The 25,903-nt window shown below is 39.7% G+C and overlaps 1 protein-coding gene across 1 annotated transcript in view; it reads right to left on the bottom strand.

The window, feature by feature from the left end:
• The window catches only part of PLCB2 (phospholipase C beta 2), a 79,961-nt gene that overhangs the window by 16,712 nt on the left and 37,346 nt on the right, over positions 1–25,903 (bottom strand). Inside the window, exons 7-26 of the mRNA XM_063440205.1 lie at positions 25,223–25,298; positions 24,694–24,794; positions 23,949–24,115; positions 23,643–23,789; positions 22,638–22,795; positions 20,152–20,234; positions 18,848–18,932; positions 17,468–17,621; positions 17,216–17,310; positions 14,985–15,081; positions 14,036–14,120; positions 13,655–13,779; positions 13,177–13,331; positions 11,478–11,642; positions 8,572–8,671; positions 7,765–7,869; positions 5,894–5,988; positions 4,531–4,609; positions 1,293–1,337; positions 579–789 (exon numbers count right to left, since the gene is read on the bottom strand). Coding sequence (XP_063296275.1) covers positions 579–789; positions 1,293–1,337; positions 4,531–4,609; positions 5,894–5,988; positions 7,765–7,869; positions 8,572–8,671; positions 11,478–11,642; positions 13,177–13,331; positions 13,655–13,779; positions 14,036–14,120; positions 14,985–15,081; positions 17,216–17,310; positions 17,468–17,621; positions 18,848–18,932; positions 20,152–20,234; positions 22,638–22,795; positions 23,643–23,789; positions 23,949–24,115; positions 24,694–24,794; positions 25,223–25,298 — 2,328 coding nt within the window. The remainder of the gene's footprint in view (positions 1–578; positions 790–1,292; positions 1,338–4,530; positions 4,610–5,893; positions 5,989–7,764; positions 7,870–8,571; positions 8,672–11,477; positions 11,643–13,176; positions 13,332–13,654; positions 13,780–14,035; positions 14,121–14,984; positions 15,082–17,215; positions 17,311–17,467; positions 17,622–18,847; positions 18,933–20,151; positions 20,235–22,637; positions 22,796–23,642; positions 23,790–23,948; positions 24,116–24,693; positions 24,795–25,222; positions 25,299–25,903) is intronic.

Genomic DNA, 25,903 nt, shown 5'->3' with positions numbered 1-25,903 from the left:
AAAAATAAAAATCCCAATGTGGTATTCATTTAGGTGCAAATAACCAAATGCAAGGATGGCGATTGCTGAAGACGGCCTAACATATACATCTGGTTCTAATAGGGATAACTCCCATTGGTAAAGAATCCAGTGCAGGCTTTGCTAATCTGTAGATCCTATATTGTGGGATATTTGACATAGTGGATTTGATATTTAAATTCGCATTAGTTATGGAGTACCCAAAATATAATATAATATATCTATATATATATATATCATAGTCCCCTACATGCACAGCATGAGGACGTCCAGCCTCAGATAACGGACCAAAGATCCGTTTTCATTCAGGAAGCCCTGTAGTGGCTGTCTGGTAGATAGCCACTGTGGGCAGACTTAGAGCTGTAATGTAAATATTGCAGTTTCTCTGGAACTACCATGTTTTACATTGCAGCACTAAGTGCAAACGGGACACAGCACCCAGACCACCTCAATGAGCTGAATTGGTCTGGGTGCCTACAGTGTCCCTTTAATGTCTTAACATTAGTCACATCAAAGTCAGTTCCAACTATAACAGAGGATTAGGACGGGCAAATCTTTACCTCTTCTTTTTGTTTTCTCTGCTTGTGCAGCATTTCTTTTTATTGTTCTGCGAGTGCATTGTGCTGAAGGCGCTTGCATATTTCTGCACTATTTCCTCCCTCCTCTTCATTCCCTTCCGCTCCAGGTCTTTCAGTTCCTTCTCCTGCTTTTTCTGGATTTTTAAGAAGCTTTTCTGCTTTTGCAGCTCATCCTGGTCTGCAGTTTGTGGTTCTAAAAAAAAAAGCAATTTACTGTCATAGAAATCTGGATATAAAACTTTACCCCTTATTTTTCCAGAAAACCAGCCACGTGTATTCCTGTATAGTTAGGTAAACATTGTTATAAAGTGACACAATGAATAAAAATGGGCACGGTGTGTTCTTATTCTCGGCCATCTATGTAAACATTCTCAGACTGGACCTCTTCCTCCATTTCATGTTATGTCCCCAGAAAATGGACATACTGCTTAATCATAAATCAGCCATAATGTAATCCTGTACATACTGTTTCACAGGGTATTCACTATAGTCGGTTACAGTAAATAAATAAAACACTGCTACAGCCAGGGAAGCAAACAAAACAAAAATGGGACATCATATAATATAAACCTGTTACAATGGCTCTTTGCTTATAATCCATGCCCTCATATACAATTATAGCTAAAGCGATTAGTCTCCATAACAAAATTTAAAAATAAATAAATATTTAAATATCTAAAAATAGAAAAATGTTACCTTCAGCTTCTCGTGCAGGCTCCTGTGTCCCTTTTCTGACAGAGCCTAAAATATACGTTGGAAAAATGAGCGTTGAGATGTCTGCCCCTTGCACTTTGTTTACTAGTCAGTTTAGAAATTGTACTAACCACAGCTAGGTGTAGAGCTTGTATAGTGCATTGTACTCAGTGACATCAAACTAGAGTCACAGAACAGTCCTAGAGAGTATTCAGCAGCTGCTAAAGAAACATATTGAACACTAGCCAGATTCCAGCGAGCATTTCTGGAGCAAATTTAGAAATTAGTTTAAATTAGGTTTCGTGGGGTTTGTATGAATCTTATCTATAGCACCAAAAACACATAAAGAACCACTCTGGACACCAGGGCCGGACTGGGAAAAAAATTCACCCCAAGCATTTTTTTAATCACAGCTGCCCACTGAAAAAGTGCTAGGTGTTCTGTAATATATATATATATATATATATACCGTATATACTCGAGTATAAGCCGACCCGAATATAAGCCGAGGCCCCTAATTTTACCCCAAAAAACTGGGAAAACTTATTGACTCGAGTATAAGACTAGGGTGAGAAATGCAGCAGCTACTGGTAAATTTCTAAATAAAATTAGATCCTAAAAAAAATATATTAATTGAATATTTATTTACAGTGTGTGTATAATGAATGCAGTGTGTGTGTATGAATGCAGTGTGAGTGTATGAATGCAGCGTGAGTGTATGAATGCAGCGTGAGTGTATGAATGCAGCGTGAGTGTATGAATGCAACGTGAGTGTATGAATGCAGCGTGAGTGTATGAGTGCAGCGTGAGTGTATGAGTGCAGCGTGAGTGTATGAGTGCAGCGTGAGTGTATGAGTGCAGCGTGTGTATGAGTGCAGCGTGTGTATGAGTGCAGCGTGTGTATGGGTGCAGCGTGTGTATGGGTGCAGCGTGTGTATGGGTGCAGCGTGTGTATGGGTGCAGCGTGTGTGTATGAGTGCAGCGTGAGTGTATGAGTGCAGCGTGAGTGTATGAGTGCAGCGTGAGTGTATGAGTGCAGCGTGAGTGTATGAGTGCAGCGTGAGTGTATGAGTGCAGCGTGAGTGTATGAGTGCAGCGTGAGTGTATGAGTGCAGCGTGTGTGTATGAGTGCAGCGTGTGTGTATGAGTGCAGCGTGTGTGTATGAGTGCAGCGTGTGTATGAGTGCAGTGTGTGTGTATGAGTGCTGTGTGTGTGTGTATGAGTGCAGTGTGTGTGTGTGTATGAATGCAGTGTGTTTGTGTGTGTGTGTGTGTGTGTGTTGCAGAGCCTTGGTGGGGGGTGGGCAATTTTTTATTTATTTAATTTAATTATTATTATTGTATTATTTATTATTTAATTATTATAATTTTTTTATTATCCCTAATTATTTTTTTTTCGTCCCCCTCCCTGCTTGATACATGGCAGGGAGGGGGGCTCCTTCCCTGGTGGTCCAGCATTGGCAGTTCAGTGGGGGGGGGGGAGAGGGGGCTGCAGAGAGCGTTACTTACCTGTCCTGCAGCTCCTGTCAGCTCTCTCCTCCTCCGCGCCGTCCGTGCAGCTCCCTCTGTCAGCTCCCAGTGTAAGTCTCGCGAGAGCCGCGGCTCTCGCGAGATTTACACTGGGAGCTGACCGAGGTGCTGAACTGACGGCGCGGAGGAGGAGAGAGCTGACAGGAGCTGCAGGACAGGTAAGTAACGCTCTCTGCAGCCCCCTCTCCCCCGGTCTGTATTATGGCAATGCAAATTGCCATAATACAGACTCTGACTCGAGTATAAGCCGAGTTGGGGTTTTTTAGCACAAAAAATGTATATACGGTATATATATATATATATATATATATATATAATATACTTGAAAATCCCCCGCACTCACGCTTTAGTAGATATCCACTTCGCCGGGTGCCATGACATGAACTCCAATCAAATATTGTAGCAAAGAACAGCCGCTCACCGGTCTTGTAAAAGTCCAAAATGTATTTAAATAAAGTTAAAAGAGAGACCAACGTTTCAGTCCCAGCTCGGGACTTTCCTCAGGGTAACAAACCAATAGTAAATGCAAACGCAAAATACTGACAATATATAGGTAGAATGTAATTAGCAAAACTCACCCAGGTGCAGAAGATGTGTATCAGCCGTGTACCGGAGTACTTCCGGGTATGCTCTCCGGTACACGGCTGATACACATCTACTGCACCTGGGTGAGTTTTGCTAATTACATTCTACCTATATATTGTCAGTATTTCGCGTTTGCATTTACTATTGATTTGTTACCCTGAGGAAAGTCCCGAGCTGGGACTGAAACGTTGGTCTCTCTTTTAACTTTATTTAAATACATTTTGGACTTTTACAAGACCGGTGAGCGGCTGTTCTTTGCTACAATATATATATATATATATATATATATATATACACATATATGTTTGGAAGTATTGTGTGTGTGTTTGTGGGCTGCTGTGTGTGTGTGTATGGTGTGCAGTGTGGAGGAAGGTTCATGCCAACAAGCATTATATCCCCCCTCCTTTCTTGCCTTATGCCTGGGAGGGGGGACCCTGTTGCCATCCCTGCTGGTGGCTAGAGTTCACGCGTGCAAGACCTGGAGCGTTGCCATGGCAATGCTCCAGATCTCGTGAGAGGAAACCGGTGGAGCTGCAAGATAGAGCTCCTCCTGGTCCTCTCCTGTCTCCCTCCCATGCCGGCGGCCACAATGTAGTGCATGTGGGCCAGTGAGGGAGATCTTTGATCTCCCCACCAGTCCATCATGGAATACAGTTGGGCCGGCGCCCGGATAGTGCCGGCCCTGCATGGACCAGCCAGGGAGGTCCTGTAACCTCCCCTGCAGGCCTTGGCCCTTGGCTCACCGGGCATTTGCCCGATGGCTAGTCCGGGCCTGCTGGACACCATAATAACTTTACCGTAATTAAGTTGTTATGGTGCACGGAATCCCTGTCTGTTAGAAGTTTAAACCTTTCTCATACTCTCTATGGCGGTCCAGTGATAGGCTGATAGCGTTAATCACTGCTGCCTCCTTAATGCTCACACTAATGCTTCCTTTTTCGTCTGGAAGAGAGGGAGAGGTTCAACATTTAAATGTACCACTGCACCTGGGGATCTCCAGGCACCATCACGACTTCATTGAGATTAATTTGTTGTGGTGTTCGTAGGACTTCTCTACTGGCCTCTTGTCTTTATACAATATAAATTACAATGTTAATCAGCTAATAACTTGATACCAGTACATTACCTGAAGGTCCATTCTGCACCAATTTGTTTGATCCTTTGTTAGAGCCAGTGTTGCCATTTGCTTGGTTTGAGATGGACTTCTAATAGGGATAAAGAAATGCGTTGTTAAATCTACATTTCTAAACATTCCAGAGTATCTAAAATAAATTATTTTCATCTGTTTAAAGGAACAATCCATAAAAAAACTGTTTAGTAGATGCAACCCCCCCAAAAATATGCAAGTAATTAATTTAGCTTTTTTTATTTGGGGTATATGAAATCTTGGCTTATATGTACAGCTACTGCAAGCTATCCCATTCTTCCCCAGCCCAGACTTTGTCAATTGGGCTCAGTATAACCAGTTGCAGAGGTATGAAAATGTAGATCCATTGGAACAACTACTCCCACAATGCTTTGATTTTTTTTAAAGCTGGTTTTAGCCCCATTTTATTACTTCCAGGAGGTGGAGGGAAGGAGTAAAGGGCCCTTTTGCTGTCTGTCTGGTATTTGATTCCTTCTACCCCAATGCTCACTTTTTTCCCCTCTTTAACCCCTTAAGGACACATGACGTGTGACATGTCATGATTCCCTTTTATTCCAGAAGTTTGGTCCTTAAGGGGTTAAAATCCTCACTTCATGGCAGGTGGCCTTGGACAGCTAGTAGGAACTTCTGTTTGGTATCTTTAGACATAGGATTTACAATGAAGCCAATTTTCTACTCACAGAAATTGTCATTGAATTAGGAAATACAGTTAGTTCTTTTAGGTGATTTTGCTCCTAACCATTGGGCCAGAACACTTTAAAGGAACACTATAGTCACCTAAATTACTTTAGCTAAATAAAGCAGTTTTAGTGTATAGATCATTCCCCTGCAATTTCACTGCTCAATTCACGGTCATTTAGGAGTTAAATCACTTTGTTTCTGTTTATGCAGCCCTAGACACACCTCCCCTGGCTATGATTGACAGAGCCTGCATGAAAAAAAGAACTGGTTTCACTATCAAACAGATGTAATTTACCTTAAATAATTGTATCTAAATCTCTAAATTGAACTTTAATCACATATAGGAGTCTCTTGCAGGGTCTAGCAAGCTATTAACATAACAGGGGATAAGAAAATCCCAATTAAACAGAACTTGCAATAAAGAAAGCCTAAATAGGGCTCTCTTTACAGGAAGTGTTTATGGAAGGCTGTGCAAGTTACATGCAGGGAGGTGTGACTAGGGTTCATAAACAAAGGGATTTAACTCCTAAATGGCAGAGGATTGAGCAGTGAGGCTGCAGGGGCATGTTCTATACACCAAAACTGCTTCATTAAGCTAAAGTTGTTCAGGTGACTATAGTGTCCCTTTAAGTACTACCATTAGTTTCTACCATTTACTAACCTCTTCAGATAAGGATGCCCCGTCTTTCAGTTTTATTGACTTCTTTTCATTGGGGTTGAAGAATTTGGTGGGATTTGAGAGGGCATGAGTAAGTTCTAAAAAAACAAATATATATATAAGTATAGTTAGTTAGTACTAGTTCCTTCCAAAAGCAATAGTTCACCTAGTAAACCCAGGGAGAAACGGAACGTGAAACTCGGCAGATCCATACATTTTGCATTTAGAATATCAAACGGCCAGGATATTTTGCATATTTTTCATACATTTGTGCTTGCATCAATAATTAGGTCAAACAGGAAGCCACCATCCATCAATCAGTAACTGCACCATGTAATATCAGTTCTACATATCTCTTTTACCAAAAAATGGTAAGTTAAAGGACCACTATAGTGCCAGAAAAACAAACTTGTTTTTCTGGCAGCATTAGGTCCCCCTCCACCCGCTGGGTTGAAGGGGTTAAAACCCCTTCAGCCACTTACTTTTCTCCAGCGCCGGGCTCCCTCAGCGCTGGGGAACTCTCCTTCTCCTGCTGACGTCAGCGCTGAATGCGCATGTGCGGCAAGAGCTGCGCGCACATTCAAATAGCGCATATAAAAGCATTACTCAGTGCTTTCCTATGGACGTCAGCGTCTTCTCACTGTGAGTTTCACTGTGAGAATGGGGAAGTGCCTCTAGCGGCTGTCAATGAGACAGCCACTAGAGGCTGGATTAACCCTCAGTGTAAACATAGCAGTTTCTATGAAACTGCTTTGTTTACAGCTGCAGGGTTAACCCTAGAGGTACCTGGCACCCAGACCACTTCATTGAGCTGAAGTGGTCTGGGTGCCTATAGTGATCCTTTAATATTCCTCTGAACTAGTTGTCATATTAAAAGATGTCATTCAGCTTCGCAGTGTGAAAGAGGTTAATCTGAGGAAGGATTACCGTAAAGAAAAAAAGAATGGCCGTACAATGAACCTGTCTTCCTCAAATCTTGTGGATGACAGGTTCACATTTAGGTAGGTATATCTGTAATCTATACATTATCAGGGCTATTAATGAAGGTGAGAATTTTTGGGAAAATAAAGTGAATTCCAAATTTAAGGCCAAAATAAAAGCTGATTTTGTTCTCAGTCTAGCCTTCAATTTGAAATTAATTTTGAATTCCCAACAATTCTCACTTTAGTGAATAATCCTGTACATCGTTTAAGCTATACATTTGCTGGTTATTATCGTCCTCCTGCATATATCATGGCAACATGAACTGGATAGAGGGGCTAAGCATGCAGCCACCCGGACCCCAGGTAATGTAAACCAGGCCCAGATTCCTAGATGTAACCCAGAAAGGTCAAACCCCATGCAGTAAAATATTACGTTTATATCTATACATTTACAAGAAATGTAACAAATGACATCAAGAAATTTCAAATTGTGTAGAAATATCCTCGATATTGATATATGGGTTTTGACACGTTTAGAAAGTGATTTCGCGAACATTAAGGTTAAGTCCCAGTAACCACTTTCCTTTTGGTTGCTATGCTGCTGTGGTTCCACAGCAACACTCAGACTTGATTTGCTGTATTTTCGACTTTTAATGAAGTTTTTTGCAATTGATCTCCAGCTGTTGTAGAACTTCAACTCCCTCAATGCTTTGTCATTCTAAAGGTGTGCAAAGCATCATGGTAGTTCTGCAACATGTGGGGATCTACCGATTGGGCAGCCCTATTTCTAGTAGTTTTTATATTTACCCTTTTACCCAGGACTGGTGAATCCTGATCCAGTAGCACTATATCGTTTTTATTATTCCTTTACTCCCTCCACTCTTTAGGGAAGTATACCCAATTCCTATTGAGTTGTCCCCTATACAATATACATTTTAATGTTGATAATACCTGCCCACGTATCCGGTACATAGTCTTTGACCTCAACATACACAAAAAGAGAGGGCATTGTGAGCGCCATATTACTCTCACTACGAAGGCAAATATGATGAAAACCTAGAAATAAGTGAGAAAAAAAGGCTGTATTTTAATATAAAAGACAAAATAGCACTGTAGACGGTTAACTTGAAAACGAGCATACTTATAATTAAATATACCCTGTGTGAGGCACAATTACTGGGCTTTTCATTAAGCAGTGAGTTATGGCAACTTGACATTGGACTTCATTAAATTTGAGTTTTTTTTCCCCACCTTAGATATGTTGGTGCTGGTTAACAAGTCACATGGAGATTCTCCATTCTCAAATGTATTCCTTGCACGGAATAATTTTAACACAAACCCTATTAACCAGAGTCCGTATCCTGAGCATGAAACTAAAGTAAAATGCAAATGGAACTCATTTCCAACAACATTTCTCTCAATCAAGAGTTGAGGTGTTGCTCCAATACATTGTGAGGATAATGTTACCCTGCTGTGTAATACGTGAGTGTTGATCTATATACTATCTGTCTGCTCAGTGATTACTCTTTCTAAATATTATAACGATATGTGAATGACATTTGTAGGACTAGATGAACAGTACCATGAGATGTTTTTTAGAGGGATGTATTTGGTATCTCCACAATAAGTGAGCGGCTGTGAGCCACTGGCCACTAAAGATGTGAGGTTTTTGTTATCTGTGGGATATATTTCTGATCACGCATATCATGTAGAAGAACAGAGAAATCCCAGAGAATAGTCTAAAAGGCGCAGCTTTACCTGATCGAATTACATCAATAGGAATAATCCGGTGGCCAATAAACTTCCCTCCTTCTTCATATGCCACAATTCGCAGAGAAGCAATCTCTGGCATTAGAATCTATAAAAAAAAGAAAACAATAGTATCAATAACCTTACATTAAATTCCCCAACATTAACAATACAAAGAACTTGACAGTTTAACCCCTTAAGGACCAAACTTCTGGAATAAAAGGGAATAATGACGTGTCAGACATGTCATGTGTCCTTAAGGGGTTAAGGAAAACTAACTTAATGCCATTGCTCTATGAATCCATAGCCATTTACTTAAAGGGTTACTTCAAGCACCATGGACACTAGTATTTGGAAGTGGTGATGGTGCAAGCTCTGTATAAGCAGTGTTATAATATGAACAGCTACATACTGAAATATTTTTTAACTCCACCTGGAGCCTGGAATGAGAGTTCTGAGTTGGCTAATGTCAATTCTGTGCACAGACATTCCTTTGTTGGCCGGAGCCGACACTCTGACAATGAATGAATGTCAGGATTAGCATCTAGCTCCACCTCAGTGGCAAACCACTGCTATATGATTTACCCCAGGATGTATTTGGAAACCAGGGAATATCTGAAAGTGCCTTTCCTGGTTAAACACTTTGTTATTATTACAGTTGCCCCCTTAGCAGGGAATAGCACAGCTACTACAGCAGGTTCTACTGGGTTTGATGCTTGGAGTAATCCTTAAATGCTACTTATTTAACCAACATTTAGTTAAAGATTAGTAGAAATATGGGAAATAAATTCTCCAAGTTAGCTACGTTTCTACTCTGACTATTGTAACAACAATTCTAAATTTACTTTGAATTTACCTTTAATTACTGACAAGTCACACTTTGGTGAATTACAGAATAGAATAACCGCCTAATTAATCATAAAGAGATCCAGAGAAAGGTGTTATGGATCCCCTATACTCCGGCTGAGTATATCCGCTGTAAGTGATGTAGTGATTATAGCTCCCAAGTCCCCAAACATTAGCCTAGACTTGATGAAGGGGAAAACGAATGTGTTTTAATCCAGGCTCAATGGCCTGCTTTTATACCATACAGGGACACAGTAAACAAACCCATAACACTCCCACACAAAACAGGATAATCCCTTTCTGTGGACCTGAGAGGAGACTAGTTACAAGCAACAATAATTACCCGAGCACACACATATATAATTGAATTATCTCTCAGCACAGAAACAGGCAATATAACAAAACCCCAGAAATACCCCCAAAACACATTAAAAACCCCACAGCAGTCACATCCCCTGATAGCCCAGATCTAGGTGACCAATATATACAAAAATCACCCAGATCGGTTCACAGGTTCGGGATTTCCATGGGAGTCATAATGTTGACCGACTGGTCGGTCAAGTTCGGTAGTTTAAAAGTAAAATAACTACCTAACAGAATCCATAGTTCTACCCTGGAGCTTGTTCACCTTGTTCCTGGGAAAGTTTCCACCGAACAGAGCCCTTCTAAGTTGTATAGAACCAAACGCAGGACATGATGTTAGTCCAGCAGTGTTTGGGAGTTTCCGTGTGGATTTTAGTTCCAGGAGATTGATGCCTAAACACAGCTGCCTGCGTTCGCGGGAACAAGATGCCCGCCACCTCGTCATCGTTCATGCGAAATGCGGCCACCCTGACGAACAATTAGAACACTGTGGTGGAACTAGTAACAAGGTATCAGTTGAGCTTAACAAGCTCCCGGGTGGTCTCTGGTTCGTGTGTGGTTGTTCGGTTCCTGAACAACATAATCCCAAATCACACGAACAGAGTAGTTTGCAGGGCATTTTGTATGGCCCATAATCCTGAGGCAGGAGGCTGACTAGCAGGCTCCTCCAGGAGCTTGTGGCAAATGACCAGACCACAGGGTGTTTGTGTCACGACTACTAGTGTGGTCCAGCACGCAGAAACTATGTAACCATATACATAAAAAAGGAAAGGGAAAATGAAAGGACAGAGCGTAAACCGGACCTTAGAATGGCCGGACTAATACGCTAGAGACAGAGAATGGTCAAAGGGAAAGCCGAGGTCAAGGAAGCCAGGAAATACTCAATACCGTTTAAACAAGCCAAGTCAGGGAAACCAGAAAATCAGAATAACCAGGGAAAAGCCAAGATCAGGATACCAGGAAATCAGAAACACGAAAATAGCACTCTCAGGAAACCAGGAAACGGAAACCACGACAGAGCAAAGTACTGGGGTGAATTAGGGGTTTAAATACCCCTCTCTATGCTGTGATTGGTCAGAGGGCGACCTCTGACCCCAAAACGTGCGTGTGCGTTGACGTTGTGACGTCACGCACACGTTGGTATAACTCTCGGGGGCGGGGCTATCCATAGACGCGACCACGCGGTCGGCGCCATGTTGGATTTGGGCGTGATGCCCGGAAGAACTGAGTGAGCGGTTCCCGGCTCGCCGACGAGCAGGTAAGCTCGTGTTGTCGGCGCGGTCGTGCCGGTCGGGCACAGCCGTGAGGCTCGGCGGGCCGGTGACCGCAACAGTTTGTCACAAAAGGAAACACATATTTTTCCTTAAAAGCTAATTTACAAAAACAACCTTTACTGATGTATTTTAAAAATAATAAACCATACAAAAACAAAGAAAATAATAAAGAAATACCAAATGTATATACTGTCAATGACCTATATATTGATGTAAAAGAGAAAGAATATGTTGTATATAGTGATAATTAGTGCTGAGTATTCGAAATTAGTTCACGATACCCCACAAATGATTGGCTCAGGGTTTTACTGGGGTCTTTATGTAATTTTGGTTGGGGGTGGGCAGACACCTCATTCTAAAGCATTATTTAAAAGATATTTTTTTCTTAAATGAGCAAAAGTATGCAAGGCAGACCATGCAGTACAGCTATACCTTTTCAAACACAAATGGTTCTTCTTTGAACACTGGATTGATGGAGTTTGCTGTTGGCGTTAGTTTTGTTTTGTATTTACGCTTTGGATCTCCCGGTAGCCCAAACAATTCCACCTCTACGTATGTTTTTACAGTTTTATCCGATAGGAATTGCCCTGATAATACCTATTGATAAAGATAGTAAATGGCAAATCGGTTAGCAAACATATAGTAACATGCAATCTGAAATGTAATTTACACAAATGGTTTCAAGAGCTGGAACTTCCCTCTGTGTGATGAACATCTAATTTCCGCTTTTTAATCAATTTCTTTCAGAGTTGTTGTATGCTTTAGAACTATAACACATCAGGATAATTCTGAAAATAAACATGGAGATTTTCCAAGCACCATTCTTTTTTGTGCATATGTTCACAACCTTCCAATGAACGTTGTGAACCTTTAACCTGCTATTGGACCATAAATGCTTACCTTTCAACACCATGTCCTTCCCTGAGATTAAATGTGAACAAAATAAAACTAACATTCTCCTCTAGGAGACCATATTAGCAGAGAGTCCCCATATTATCATTAACAGGATCTCCTAATGACTGCATGACCTCTATCCTCTACCTGTTTCGGTTGATCACATGGATTATATTTGTCTAAACCTTTTTTTTCCCCTCCTCCCACTGCATATATGGTGTATTTGATCTATAAAGGTGACCTCTATATTTAAGGAATGTACTTCATCACTTTAGTGTCATTGTGGTCCAATCCTACACACGTGATATTCTGTATTGGTGGGTTCTGTTTGCTTATCCATATGGTCTATTAGACTGAAATGTTGTATCCCATTGACTGTGCGAATAAAGCATCAGAATCTTTATTCAAACAAGGCTAGCTCTCCTGCCTTTATATCAGAGTATTGAGAGGATTTGTGATGTCCCTGTATATCTCTGCAGAAGGTTCTCCTGCTCTCTGTTCTGCTAACATATTTCTCTAGTGAGCGAGTCTTGCATTTGCTAGAGGAGTGCAAGAATGGAGTGACACATTTTCTCTTCATTTTGATTCGAATACACCTCCAAGGATCCAGCATCCTGCTTTGGGAAAACTCCCCAAGAAGGCCAAATGGGTGAGAGGAATGTGATTTCTATTACGTGTTAGGGATTATTTAGGGGAATGAACAGGAAGAGGTTTAATCAGTCAATGTGTTTTTCGACACTTTCTGCATATATCAGCAGCTGGGATAAAACTTAAGGCACCTGACACTTTCATCCTACGCAGTCCCCCCTGACTGTTTTGTTGCACCTCGCGTCAAGTGACAATCTAATAATAGGCTTGCAATTCATGTGATTGTACATTCTTGAACCAGGTACCTAGGTAAATGTGCATTCAGATTACAGTATATTCTATACATGACAACACAAACAATGCCTCAGGGAACAGAGAATACCACAACTGCATTTTTCTAGTATACACAAGTACAAAAGAATACTATATGCAGGTTGATTTCACTGGTGCAATCAGAAAAAATTGGAGATTATGAGACAGACCACATTTTTTTTTAAAGTGGAAGTGTAATTACTTTGCGGTCTCTAGCTTCTATTGTTTTAACACACATAGAGGTCGTAGAATCTGAAACTCAAAACAGAACAATTATTTCTATATCGGGGGTTTGTTTCAGAAAACAATAGATAGAATCTCCTGTCCTCATACTTACAGTTATAGAAAGGGTGTTGGCTACAACCACATCAATCCGGTCAACTGTAAATGGATCAAACTGTTTGTCTGCCCGTCGCATGAATTCATGTTTTAAAATGTACCCACTGCTGCCGTTGAACTCGAAGATCGCCATGTTGTGCTGCATGGCCACATCTGACAACAAGGAAATGTAAAAAAGGTGCAACTCACGTGTATTTTACATGTGTCGATTAAATGAATGGTAGAAGATCGTACAGGGAGATCATTATAAACCATGCTAGGATCAACATTGGACCAGTTTTAAATAAATTAAAATAACAAAGGCAAAACATCCAGACTTGGGTGAAAAAGCCTTCAGGAATGTTAAAGTGTCCATGAAGTGGAATACCCACAAATGTGCAATGTATTGTTTCTCAAATAGGTAAGGTAACAGACAAAGGACAATGGTGGCAAACTGTTCTGGCAGAGAGCACGTTAATGTGTTAATGTCTACTTACCCATAGTTTGGAAGTTCAATGCCACCATCTGACAACCTGCGTTCCAGAACATCTGAGGCATGTAGTTGGAGGAGTCCATCCTTGTGCCTTTTGGATAGATACGACTCATCTGTCTCTTGTTATATCTATATAAACTCAATAGGAAGTCCAAACATTATGGTTATCGTGCTTACGCCAACATGGGGCTCTTGTTAGATTAGGGATATAATATAAAATTACAAAAAAACTAAAAATAAAGATACTAACCACTGTAGTGGTTTATTTGATAAATATATGTATCTATATCAGATATAACATTGTAGCTAAGTAGATATTGTATGTATGTGTGATTGCTTGTTGACAGAGCTATTCATCTCTATATCCATTCCACAGAAAGGATACTCTACAAATTGCACAGGAAACTTTGTCAGTAGGTCATAAGCTTTGGTTTCGACAAATGAAGAGATAACATAACTTTGGTTCTTTTCTGGAAAAGAAGAAAAAAAATAATCAGAGATCTATTCAAGCATTTGAAAACAAAATAATATGTAAGTCAAAACAGATTACCTACTTTAAACCCATTGATATATAGCTGACTGTTATATCCATACAGTTCCAGGTATAATAATAAACAAGGGTTAAGATCTGTAGCACATGTGAGCAAAAAATACTTTATCAATGGCCTCAAATAGTTCTCACTGCTGTAATCTATAGTGTGACCGATCACTGCTCTAAGGACCTAACTTTTAAGGACCACTCCACAGATATAAAGCACTTCATCCCCCTTCCTAGCTGACAAACAACCAGGGAGGTTCTTTTCCGCCTTCCGATAGCTCCACGAATGGAGCACCACCTAATGGATGGAAGGGGTAGGCACGCTCTGCTAGAGCTCTCCTACCAATGCCCCCCAAATCATAGTGAGCCTGTGAGAGCGTGCGTACACAGAACTCATTGCTCCTGTCCCTGGAGCCTTCTTCCTCCTTGGCTCCTGCATCCTCCACTGCTACCCCATGCACATGGCTTCTCAATAGGAAAAGTCTGAAAGTCTGTGTTAGAGGGAAAGAATGGGAGGATTTCAAATGCTGCAAGAAGAAGTCCAGTGAGATGTTGGAGAGTAGGACCAAAGAAACAGGTCTGCAGCACAAACCAATAAAGAAAAGGTAACGGTCAAAAGCACTCCGAGAGTAGTAACATGTTTCACCTAATATACTACAAATAACTACATGCCCAGTACTCCATGTCACAACAGAATCCTGGACTTCCATCCACAAAACAAGCATAATGTCTATAAGCCTTTAAAATAGCAAACTTAAAGCTAGAGTAACCAACTTATGTTACAGAACTCTCTTACGTGTTGAGACTTCAAATGAGTCGAATTTGATTGGTTGAATGTAGTTGACCAAACTCGACATCTCCTCGTAGGCAGTGGCTTCCAAACCAGCTGTACCCTGAGAGAGGAAAGAAGAGGGTGAGTAACAATACAAGGTTGCAAGTCAACAATTGATTGTCTGTAAATGATTAATGTTTAACTTTCGAAGGCAGGGTGGCCAAAATGTAGACCCATGGCAGAAAAAGGCTTCATGGAAGGTGTAGTTCTAGCAGCAGGAGATCTTTTTTCGGCCATCCTTCGTGCAAGGGAAACTTTCCACACCATTATGTAAATTTAAAAGATTGTTCATTAGTAACTGTTTAAACTTCAAGTTTGATTCCAGACACGGCGCTTCATCCTCCCGAGGTCAATTTAATGATAATCATTCAGTAGTGCAGGGATAGGCAACCCTCAGCACTTTAGATGTTGTGGACTATATCTCCCCTAATGCTTTGCCAGCATTATAGCTGTGAGAGCATTCTGGGAGATGTAGTCCACACCATCTGGAGTGCCGAAGGTTGCCTACCCCGGCACTAGAGTAATCGCAGCAATACCCAGGAGGTACAAGCACAAGCTGAATGAAATTTTCTCGTTAAACAACTTTATATTGTATACAAAATGGATTTAGAAAACACAATCATAGGTGGGTTCAGGATTAATAATCTGCTCTCTAGCTGTTGTTTGGACTACGTTTCGAGGCTGGGAGGTTATGGTTGAATACTGTGCATATTGTGTTACTGTGGTGAAACTACATTAGGTAAAATTAAAATTGCTCTTGTCCGTTTAAAGATGTTTATAGATGGCAAAATTCCAGGAAGGATAACGTAATTTTCTCTGTATTTTAGGTTTGTATTTTTTTTAAATGAGGTCTGTACCTATGTTTAACAATCAGTCACTATTTTAACACCTTGGTTGCATACAAGCCATGTCACATTTCACCCTCTCCTTTAGATGTAGCATGGTTTTTCCCATTATCACCCCTCCCAAACGATCTTTTTTGATTTTCGGAATTTTATAATATGATTATATTTTGTAGTTTTATGATCCATTTAACAGTTTTCTCTGTGTTTTTTTCTTATGCATTGATTATGACCTCTGAATTTGTTTGAAGGAACACTCTGAGCACCATAGCCGCTTAATCACAATTAAGTTGTTATGGTGGGAGGAGGTCCACACTTAACTTTGGGGTTAAACCCCTTCAGGTATCAAACTGACCCATTCGTTCTGCCTATGTACTTCTGCTGACTGTCCAAGGCTTGAATCAAGAAGCATTGGACCTGACACCCCTGATGGGCAGAAAGCGTCAGCTGATGCTCTCAGCCGGTCAGTATCTTCGTTAAGAAAACAGAGTGAATATACATACCTAGACTGTCACGTTAATACTTTCTGTACATCTGTCTTACTTCTATTTACTTGTAATTGCAAAAGGAACTATATTTAAAAATAATCCAAAGCATTAATCAAGTGTTGCCTCTGTGAAGTAGCAGTTCCCCTATGGCTCATGTTGCACATTTTTAAAACATTTGTATCTTTTGATCCAGAAATAGAATCTACTAACATGTTGTGCAGCCCATTTATATGCCACAATTACACTAAAGCATTATTTTGGTGATAAGACACCAAGATAAAGGGACACTATGGTCACCAAAACATATTTAGCTTAATGATGTAGTTTTGATGTATAGATCATGCCCCTGCTGTCTCACTGGTCAATTCTCTGCCATTTAGAAGTTAAATCACTTTTTTTATGCAGCCCTAGCCCCACCTCCCTGCATGTGACGTACACAGCCTTTCTAAACACTTCCTGTAAAAATTAATCTAATGTTTACACTTCCTTTATTGCAAATTCTGTTTAATTTAGATTTTCTTATCTCCTGCTCTGTTAATACTGTTAATAGATTGCCTGTGTGCAATAGCATACTGTGTGCTATTAAAGTTCAATTTATAGAGCAGGAGATAAAAATTTTCATAGTTACATCTGATTGAAAATTAAACCGTTTTGTTATGCAGTCAGTCACAGCCAGGGAAGGTGTGGCTAAGGCTGCATAAACAGATACAAATGTGATTTTACTCCTAAATTGCAGTGAATTGAGCAGTGAAACTTTAGAGGCATAAACTATACACCATTAAGCTAAAGTTGTCTTGGTGCCTATAGTGTCCCTTTAAGGTCTAGCCTTCAAAACTGAGGAAAAAAACAAAACAAGACAAAACACCTCATCCGATTGCATCTGCTTCATCTCTTCTTCTAAGTTTTCTGCCGTCTCTTCATTTTCTGTCTCCTTCACTGCATCCTCTTCCGTCCCTTCATCTACATACAAACATCAAATTTGTCTCATTATAGGGCTTTGAGAAATATAGAAACTCACAGAGAGATCTTGGCAAATGCACTTAAAACAAGACAGACTCACACATATATACACACTGAAAATAAATTAGCAAGAATGATTTGTTTTACATTTTTGTACCTGGTTTTTCACTTAAATTCGTTGGATCTGCAGAAGTTGCATCGCTAGTTTGAGCTTTTTTCTCAGGACTTATGAAAGACTGATTCTTTTTGTTTTTAATTAGGATTTTTCCAAATAATTCCTGAGGGCTAGGCAATGGGGATCCAGGTTTCAGCTGAAAAATGATTAAGACACAGCTTTCAAACATTTCCATCTGATAAAGAAAACCCCATAGTCTATATTTTATATGAAAAATGTCAACATGATCCATCTTTTATGTTGTCTTTTTTATCAAGATAACCACATAAATAAAGTACTTGCAAGTTCAAAGACTTCCTGAACTGGACAAACTTCGAAAGAGACAAAATACTCTTCCATAGCCATCCAGTCCTCACACTGGAACCACTACACCCAAAAGCATCTCGGTGAGAAGTCTTATGGCACCACTTTTCGCTCATGCCATTTTGGAGGCATTCTGTGAAACATGTCTAGCGATCCTCGGGCACCGAATGCGAAATTCAGGCCTGCAAGTCATGCCGCCACTAAGCGAGCTGTTCCCGATCCATCAGGCGTTCGCCGCTGCCACCAAATTGGAATACACTGATGGTGCCTACAACCACGTTCAGCCCAGCAACCCTGAAAAGGTACCGAAACACCACCAGCCAAGCCCTGTACATACTTTAAGTTAGTTGTTTCTTTTATTACTCTCAAACTTTGAACACATCATTTATTCAGCCGTCTTCAGTCTCCCAACTCCTATAACCCACCATGGAAATAATTTGTAAACTCAATTCCCACACTTGTCACCACTGACAACCCCTGAAATACCGGCTACCGCACATAGTGGCAGAATTCTTATTAGCCATTTGCCCAGTGCTTTCGGAAGCCCTAAAGTTTCTCACACCCTGGTGCGGACAGCTAAAGCTTAAGAGCTGTGAAATGTAATATTTTATCTTAAACCTTGATTGTATGGTAAGCCCTTGCAGAACTTTTACAGGACCTGTCCTGATTTCATGCAGCTTGGAAAGTGTTTTAATCAGGAAGAATGGATGTATTTGCCATTTCTAACACTCTACTAAAAGTTTTGAATCATAATAAAGTGTGCACTTTTCTTCATATGGTGTCAGGTCATTTTTGGGATGCCTCAGTGTAGGCTTTCTTAAAACAAAATGGCTCCTCATCTATTAACACAAAACTCGTAAGGTTTAGGATACCTCAGACACGGTTTAAAAGAAATTAAGCCTGAAATTAGAAGCTGTTACTTATTGCTGCAAAACACATAGTATATTTTGAGTATACATTTAAAATAAAATAAATAGTTACAAATTTGTAGGGTATAAAAGCATTCTATAAAAAAAAAAATGTGGCACATAAATTGTGACGTTTTTTTGATTCACTCACCGGATATTTTTCCAGTATGTCGGTCAGCAACATATCTCCAAAAATGGATCTACAGTAATCTGCCATCTTCGCCTGCTGCTTAGCCCTAGAGGGGTGGATAAATAAATATGTATTCTAATATCCATCAACACAATATTCCCTTTACAACACAGATTTGTTTGTTGCATCAATTAGACTATACTGTACAAGCAATATTAATATCCATATTACAATTAAAGGGCTTTTATAATCTAAACCAAACAAGGGCATCGTCAGCACTAACAATAGATGGATACATCAAGATCATCATTTAGGAGGTATTCAAGCATACATTTGGGTGAAAATGAAGAAAAGGGCTAAACAACAATTGATCTGGCAATTATTGCATCAATTGTTTTTTTTCCTTTGAAGTTACCTGTGCCATAAAACCATAATCATTGCAAGACCTTGTTTGTAGTACATCAATTAAAGGAACACTCCAGGCACCATAACCACTACGGAGCACTGTAGTCTGTTTCAGAGCGGTTAAACTTCTTACCTGGGGTCCATGGGGCACCCTCCCCACCTCCCTGAGGCTGAAATGGAGAAACTCCTGTGAGCACTCCTGAGCTAAACTGTGCAGTGCAAGGCTAGTTAATTGGCTAGCCGCATCAGATGATCGCTCTCAGCCAGTGAGGTAAGCCACGCTTACCTCAGAGAGAGACATTTCTAGCTTTCACTGCGCTATAGTGGAGGCAAGAAGCGATACGTGGCGAACCACAAGCGAGAAGTGGGAGAAGTGGTTGGAGTGTTCATTTAAAGGGACACTCTAAACAATATAACAACTACAACCTGCCCCTATGCTTCCAGTCTATATCTACCATCCAGATTTGACACAACTGACACTGAAAGCAGATGTGTAAGTACTGTATTATCAGTGTGCCTAAAGAGGGAGCAGTCTCCTTATACCACAGAGATTCCTGTTGCTTTGGTCAAACATTTCCAAAACAGTTTCATATAAAAAGGGGGAACATCACCCAGTGAATCTTGGCCACACAATCACTACTCTGAGCAGTGCTGGTTAAGATCCCTTTCAAATATCAGATGAAAAATTAATTAGTGGGCGAGAGAAGGGAAAACAAAAAAACAACAAAAAAAAAAAACCTTACCGTCACAACTATGACAGGTTTAACGTCATTAAATATGTTATTGAAAACGGAGGCTCGTATTAATGCTGCACTCTGTCTTTAATTCCTTCAGCAGCAAAGAAAATATTTGGAAGTATTAATACTTGCCTCCATGTCATGAATACACTTTACGTCCTGTAAATAGTAAATAGTACTCACGAGTCAACATGGTTCTCAAAGGAGAGAATCACTGGATAAGGAGATGTTTTGAAAGCAGATTCGGCGATGGCTTCAATCACATCCTAACGGGAAAAGCATGACATTCAGTGCCATGAATATCCGTTATATTACAGTAAAGACAAACCAGCTTGACCAAAGCTCAAGAACCCCAACATTAATTACATAGTTACACAGCCGAAAAGACACATGCACCCATCAAGCTCAGCCTTTCTCACATTTATTTTTGCTGTTGATCTACAAGAAGGCAAAAAAAAAAAAAAGTCTAAAAGTGCTTCCAATTTTGCAACTGACTAGGAAGAAATTCCTTCTTGATCCCAGAATAGCAGTCGGATATCTCCTTGGATCAAGAAGCTATTAACTCACTAATTAAAAATTATATCTCTATATCTTATGTTTTTGCAAGTATTTTATCCAATTGCTGTTTAAACATCTGTATGGACTCTGATAAAACCACCTCTTCAGGCAGAGAATTCCACATCCTGATTGTTCTTACAGTAAAAAGGAAACAATGTGATTGGATGACGCATTTCTCATGTGCATGTGGTATAAGCCAATAAGAAGACATTATTTCCTTGTGCCACACTCCTATTCCAGGAAGTAATTGCTCCTGATCTGTCTTGTACATTCTCTAGTGAGCAGGTAATCTTGTTGATCACAAAATAATAATTAAAACTAGACTTTTTGTGAATTGAACAAGGAATTGCTAATTTTACACCAACAGATATGTTTCAGTTTGGTTATTTGGCCTTAATTTTGCAGTTATCCCGGTGAATTCGGGTGAATTCCGAGCAATTTGTGTTTTTTCTTAATAACCCTGGCTGCCTCAAAAGCTGGGAGTGTTTTCAGCAGATTCACAAAATAACAAACCAACCAAGATTTATTGAAAAGGTTAAAAAAAAAAAAAAAAAGAATGATACCAAGGATTGTATTTATATAATATTCTGTTATGGTCATCCCCAAAGGTTATGTAGTTGGTCTAGCTCTTGAGTAAATACATGGTTTAATTTATGTTCATTATACGGAAAATAATTGGTATTATTGTATATAGTCAACACAACAGGTGCCTTTTTTGTTCTCACAATTCCTGCCTGGGGGCTGCCTTTTACCCTTTTTCCCCTCTTTTGAAAAATTATAACATGTTTTCGATTGCCTTCTGGCTACTAACTGTTGGAGCGTGGAAGGGTGGAGGGAATGGATCTCGTCTCTGGTCGTCATATTGACAGGGCTATTTACCATGGTGTGGTGGAATATAAGTGATTTAAAAGTGAATTTCAAAATGTAAAGCCAATGTGAAAATATAGCTGTTCAGCCCGGCTATTGTGGCCACAAATATTTCACAGTTATTCGGCAATCACTTAGCACCCTGACCATTTACATTTTAGTGCAGGACTGGATTAATATAGGAGCCAATGGGACTGCAGTCCTTGAAATAGGCCTAAATTAGCCTTATACTCTTCATATGTACCTGCTCTTAAATTAAGTGCAGGAAGAATTGGAACATATGAGGGATGCAAGAATAAAAAATTAAATAATAACTGTAGTGGGCTGACTGGCTATAAAATAATTAACAAACTTACTAATGGTTAGAAGGGAAAGAGAGTGGTGAACAATTGGGTCCTGAAGAGAGAGGATTTAGAGTTTGTGATTAGTGAGAGACTGGAGTAGAGATCTGTGGGGATAGACTGGTTTGAGAGACAGAATAGAAAGTTTGATACAGCGTATGTATAGGCTTAAAGGAACACTCCAAACACCTAAAGCACCTTAGCTTGCTGATGTGCTTTATGTATGAAGAGTGTCTTCTCTTTTCCCCCTCCATTTTGCAAAAAGTGTGGATTTCAATAGAAATTGGCACTTTTATAAATAATCTTGTTACACGCCATTTGGCTGTCAATTATACAACCACTTCTGTTACTTCCTGGTTTGGATAATTCAAACTCAAAAGGCAAAAAATGTCCAGAACACCTGCCTTGCAAAGAAGTCTCATTGAGTCTGTGATTGGTCAGTCATAGACCGTTTGGGCTGGATTAGAAAAGGTGGGCTTGAAGACAAGAGAACTGGAACTTTTGCAAGCTGTTTTTAGATGTATCCACAATGAAGAAACACATAATGAAATTCTTGCATGTTCTTTATGTGGGGTATATCTACTAAGATGTAACAAAAAATAAAATCCATTCATCCCATCGGAGTGTTCCTCTAAAATGCATCTTGCAACAGTCCCTCCAGCACTAGCTCCATCAGAACCAAGACACAGGGGAGGTGTGGCTTTTGTAGTGCTTTCTGTGTTTAAGACTCTCTGATTAGGCCTATCATGATTGTCAGTAACCTATCAATATACTCTTAATCCAGCACTGTTTTAGTGAATAACCCTGTTTGATATATGTGCATCTGTTGTGGAGATGATCAGAATAGTGCCCCCTAACATGTTTAATGTATCTGTCTGAGAGTAATGTGAGGTCACCTCTCACCTTAAAGAGAATCTCAGTCGTCATGGTGAAGCCATGTGTGATAATCGGCTCTTCATCCGGTGGTTTGCCTTTCCAGCAATCCAGTTCTACGCAGCGGCAGCCCGAGAGTAAGGTCTGTCTGTACATTTCAGGGGAGGAGACTCCAGAAAATTGACCAGCTGAGAATAAATAAAATAAAGTGGTTGTTTTAGTTTCTTTACAATAGAACATTTATATTTTCTCCTTTACTTGACGGGGAAAGTAACTTTGTCTGTATTATAGATGGAGTCCGGGTAACACATTTTATGACAGAGCAGTACCTGTGAGCCTGTGAGGTAAGTCTTTTTAATAGGTCACTGTGTTATATTGTGCTTTGGAAACAATACCTGTGAGGGATTATGGATATATTGTTTTATGAGTGCAGTATCTTTCAAGTAGGTATTATGAATGAGACTCTGTATTATATTGTTTTATGAGAGCAGTATGTGAGGTAGGTATTGTGGATGGGTTACTGTATTATATTGATCTATGAGAGCAGTACCTGTGAGGTAGGTATTATGGATGGGTTACTGTATTATATTGATCTATGAGAGCAGTACCTGTGAGGTAGGTATAATGGCGGGTTACTGTATTATATTGATCTATGAGAGCAGTACCTGTGAGGTAGGTATTGTGGATGGGTTACTGTATTATATTGATCTATGAGAGCAGTACCTGTGAGGTAGGTATAATGGCGGGTTACTGTATTATATTGATCTATGAGAGCAGTACCTGTGAGGTAGGTATTATGGATGGGTTACTGTATTATATTGATCTATGAGAGCAGTACCTGTGAGGTAGGTATTATGGATGGGTTACTGTATAATATTGATCTATGAGAGCAGTACCTGTGAGGTAGGTATAATGGCGGGTTACTGTATTATATTGATCTATGAGAGCAGTATGTGAGGTTGGTATAATGGCGGGTTACTGTATTATATTGATCTATGAGAGCAGTACCTGTGTATTATTTTATGAGAGCAGTACCTGTGAGGTAGGTATTGTGAGAGGAATTGATAAAGTAGTGGGACAGTGGCTGGGTCATGTCCTGATTCACTGGTAATTTCTCTACTGCTACAATGCTGTTCTCTGATCCACAAAGGAACCAGACCATTCCTTCCGGAGACAGCTGCCCTAGAAGAGAGAGAAAAATCTATGAAAAAAAACAAAACAACGAACAAGGACAACAAAGTCAAATAACCACCATGGACACAAAGAAAATCAGAATATCGTGAGTCCACCGTAGCACACTCCTTCACTATAAAGTTTTTTTGTTTAAAATATGGGTCTCACCTCTCTGTACATTGATCACGCTTGGCTCATATTTTTCGATAAGAAGTTTCACCTGTTCATGTTTGGCAGGTGGGAAAAGCAACTCATTTAGTCGGGAGTCTCTCTGCTTCTGGTTGATGAACTTGGTGAGATGGTCCTTCGTCATGTAGGGCTTGGCCTTCGAGTGGCTAAGAACACAACAGAAGATGAATAGTTTACAAAATAAAAGCATAAGAAACATAGAATGTGACGGCAGATAAGAACCATTCGGCCCATCTAGTCTGCCCAATCTTCTAAATACTTTCATTAGTCCCTGGCCTTATCTTAAGTCTAGGAAAGCCTTATGCCTATCCCACACATGCTAATAAGGTGGTCACAAAGATGCCTACCTGATTGTTTTACCCATTTCCAAACTATTTTTTCCAATTTTACAGTAAAAAGTGTCAAACTTTGAATGATACATTAAAGCACTTTTTTTTGTATACCTTAAGCCAGAGATAGGCAACCTTCGGTACTCTTGTGGGAGATGTAGTCCACGACAGTCTGAAGGTTGTCTATCCTTGCCCTAGGCTTTGAATGTTGCCGTTACCCAACTCGAGTACTAATTATATTGATCAAAGAAGAATGAAAGGCTGATTCTGACCTACGACTCAAGTTTTAAACAGTTTATATTGTGGATCTATTTACCAGATGATATACTCTATAAAAATAAAATTTTTTCTTTCCCTTTTTTAGGTTCAGGAGTGCATTTGATTTAGTGACTCACTAAGATGTGAAGATTTCGTCAATCTCTGGCCGTGGGCACAGGTTCATGAGGAAGGTTCTGAAGACAGATTCTGGAAAATCCTCAGGGTTAATTGAATCATTCTGAAAACCAATTAGAGAGCATGAAGCACTGTTCCAAACCCGGAACACTTGGTTAAATTTGTCGATTTCAACATTAATATTGCGCAGATATAAGCAAACAAAAGGTAGATTTTTATTTGGAAATGGAAAACAGAATACTAAGCAATTCAAATACTCTCAGTATATGGTAGATTCCCATCAGATACACAAGTTATAAATATTAATATATGGCTTTGTGTAACTACAAATCATTTTTATTTTTTATTAACGCTATTGAGTAGTGTGCATTTTTATTATTCAATAACCTTGGGCATGATGCTGTGACAAAAGTCGATCTGCAATAAATACAGTCATTGAAATGACTCAGATATATACTTCAGTCTCACAATTCCTCCTATATCTATATTGATCATACATGAACTGACTGATCGTAAAGAAATGAGACTTACTTTTCCTTTTGCTAGGTGACAAGACGTCAGTGCTTGCTCTACTCTCTTTTTGTCTGCGGGAAAAATCTGGAAAATACTATTCAACAGAAAAGAATTGATTCAGAGGGGTATGTTACATCGTAATAAAAAACATATTAATGAGAAGTGGTACATCAGCTAGGCCATCCATAGAAAGGAAATATCACACTCTGCTGCAGAAACAGTTTATCAGTAAGAGCATTTAAGCCATGGGATCCACAGCCCAAAAAAATCAGCGATGCAATAGAACCTTAAAAAATTGCTGAGTGATTTCTTACCAATGAGAATTTACTGTTTCGAAGAATAAACATTAGTTACAAAAGAAGTGTGCAGCCTGACACTCATAAAACCCACCACTCCAAACACTAATTTTGAAAAATATTCTTTCATTTGGCTTTCTGTTGTTTTGTACTTTGGATTAGAGAACATCTTGTACAAATGGGTTAATGTCTCTCTAAACCTCAAAACCACTAGAATATGTAAAAAAGAAAAAAAACGGAATTTCCTTGCATTCTAAGGGGGTGTAAAAAGTACAAAGAATTGTCAGATGCTGGTAATGAAATGAATAGGCCATGTAGCTGCGGCGGTGATAATGTTCTTATCAGCACCAGCATTGAATTTTTAGCAGCGTTAAGAGATACTTTGTAACATTGTGTACTAGAA

The sequence above is a fragment of the Pelobates fuscus genome, chromosome 13, assembly GCF_036172605.1.
Source record: "Pelobates fuscus isolate aPelFus1 chromosome 13, aPelFus1.pri, whole genome shotgun sequence".
NCBI lineage: Eukaryota > Metazoa > Chordata > Amphibia > Anura > Pelobatidae > Pelobates > Pelobates fuscus.
The sequence above is the reverse complement of the archived record's forward strand: the minus strand, read 5'-3'. Positions and strand labels throughout refer to the sequence as shown.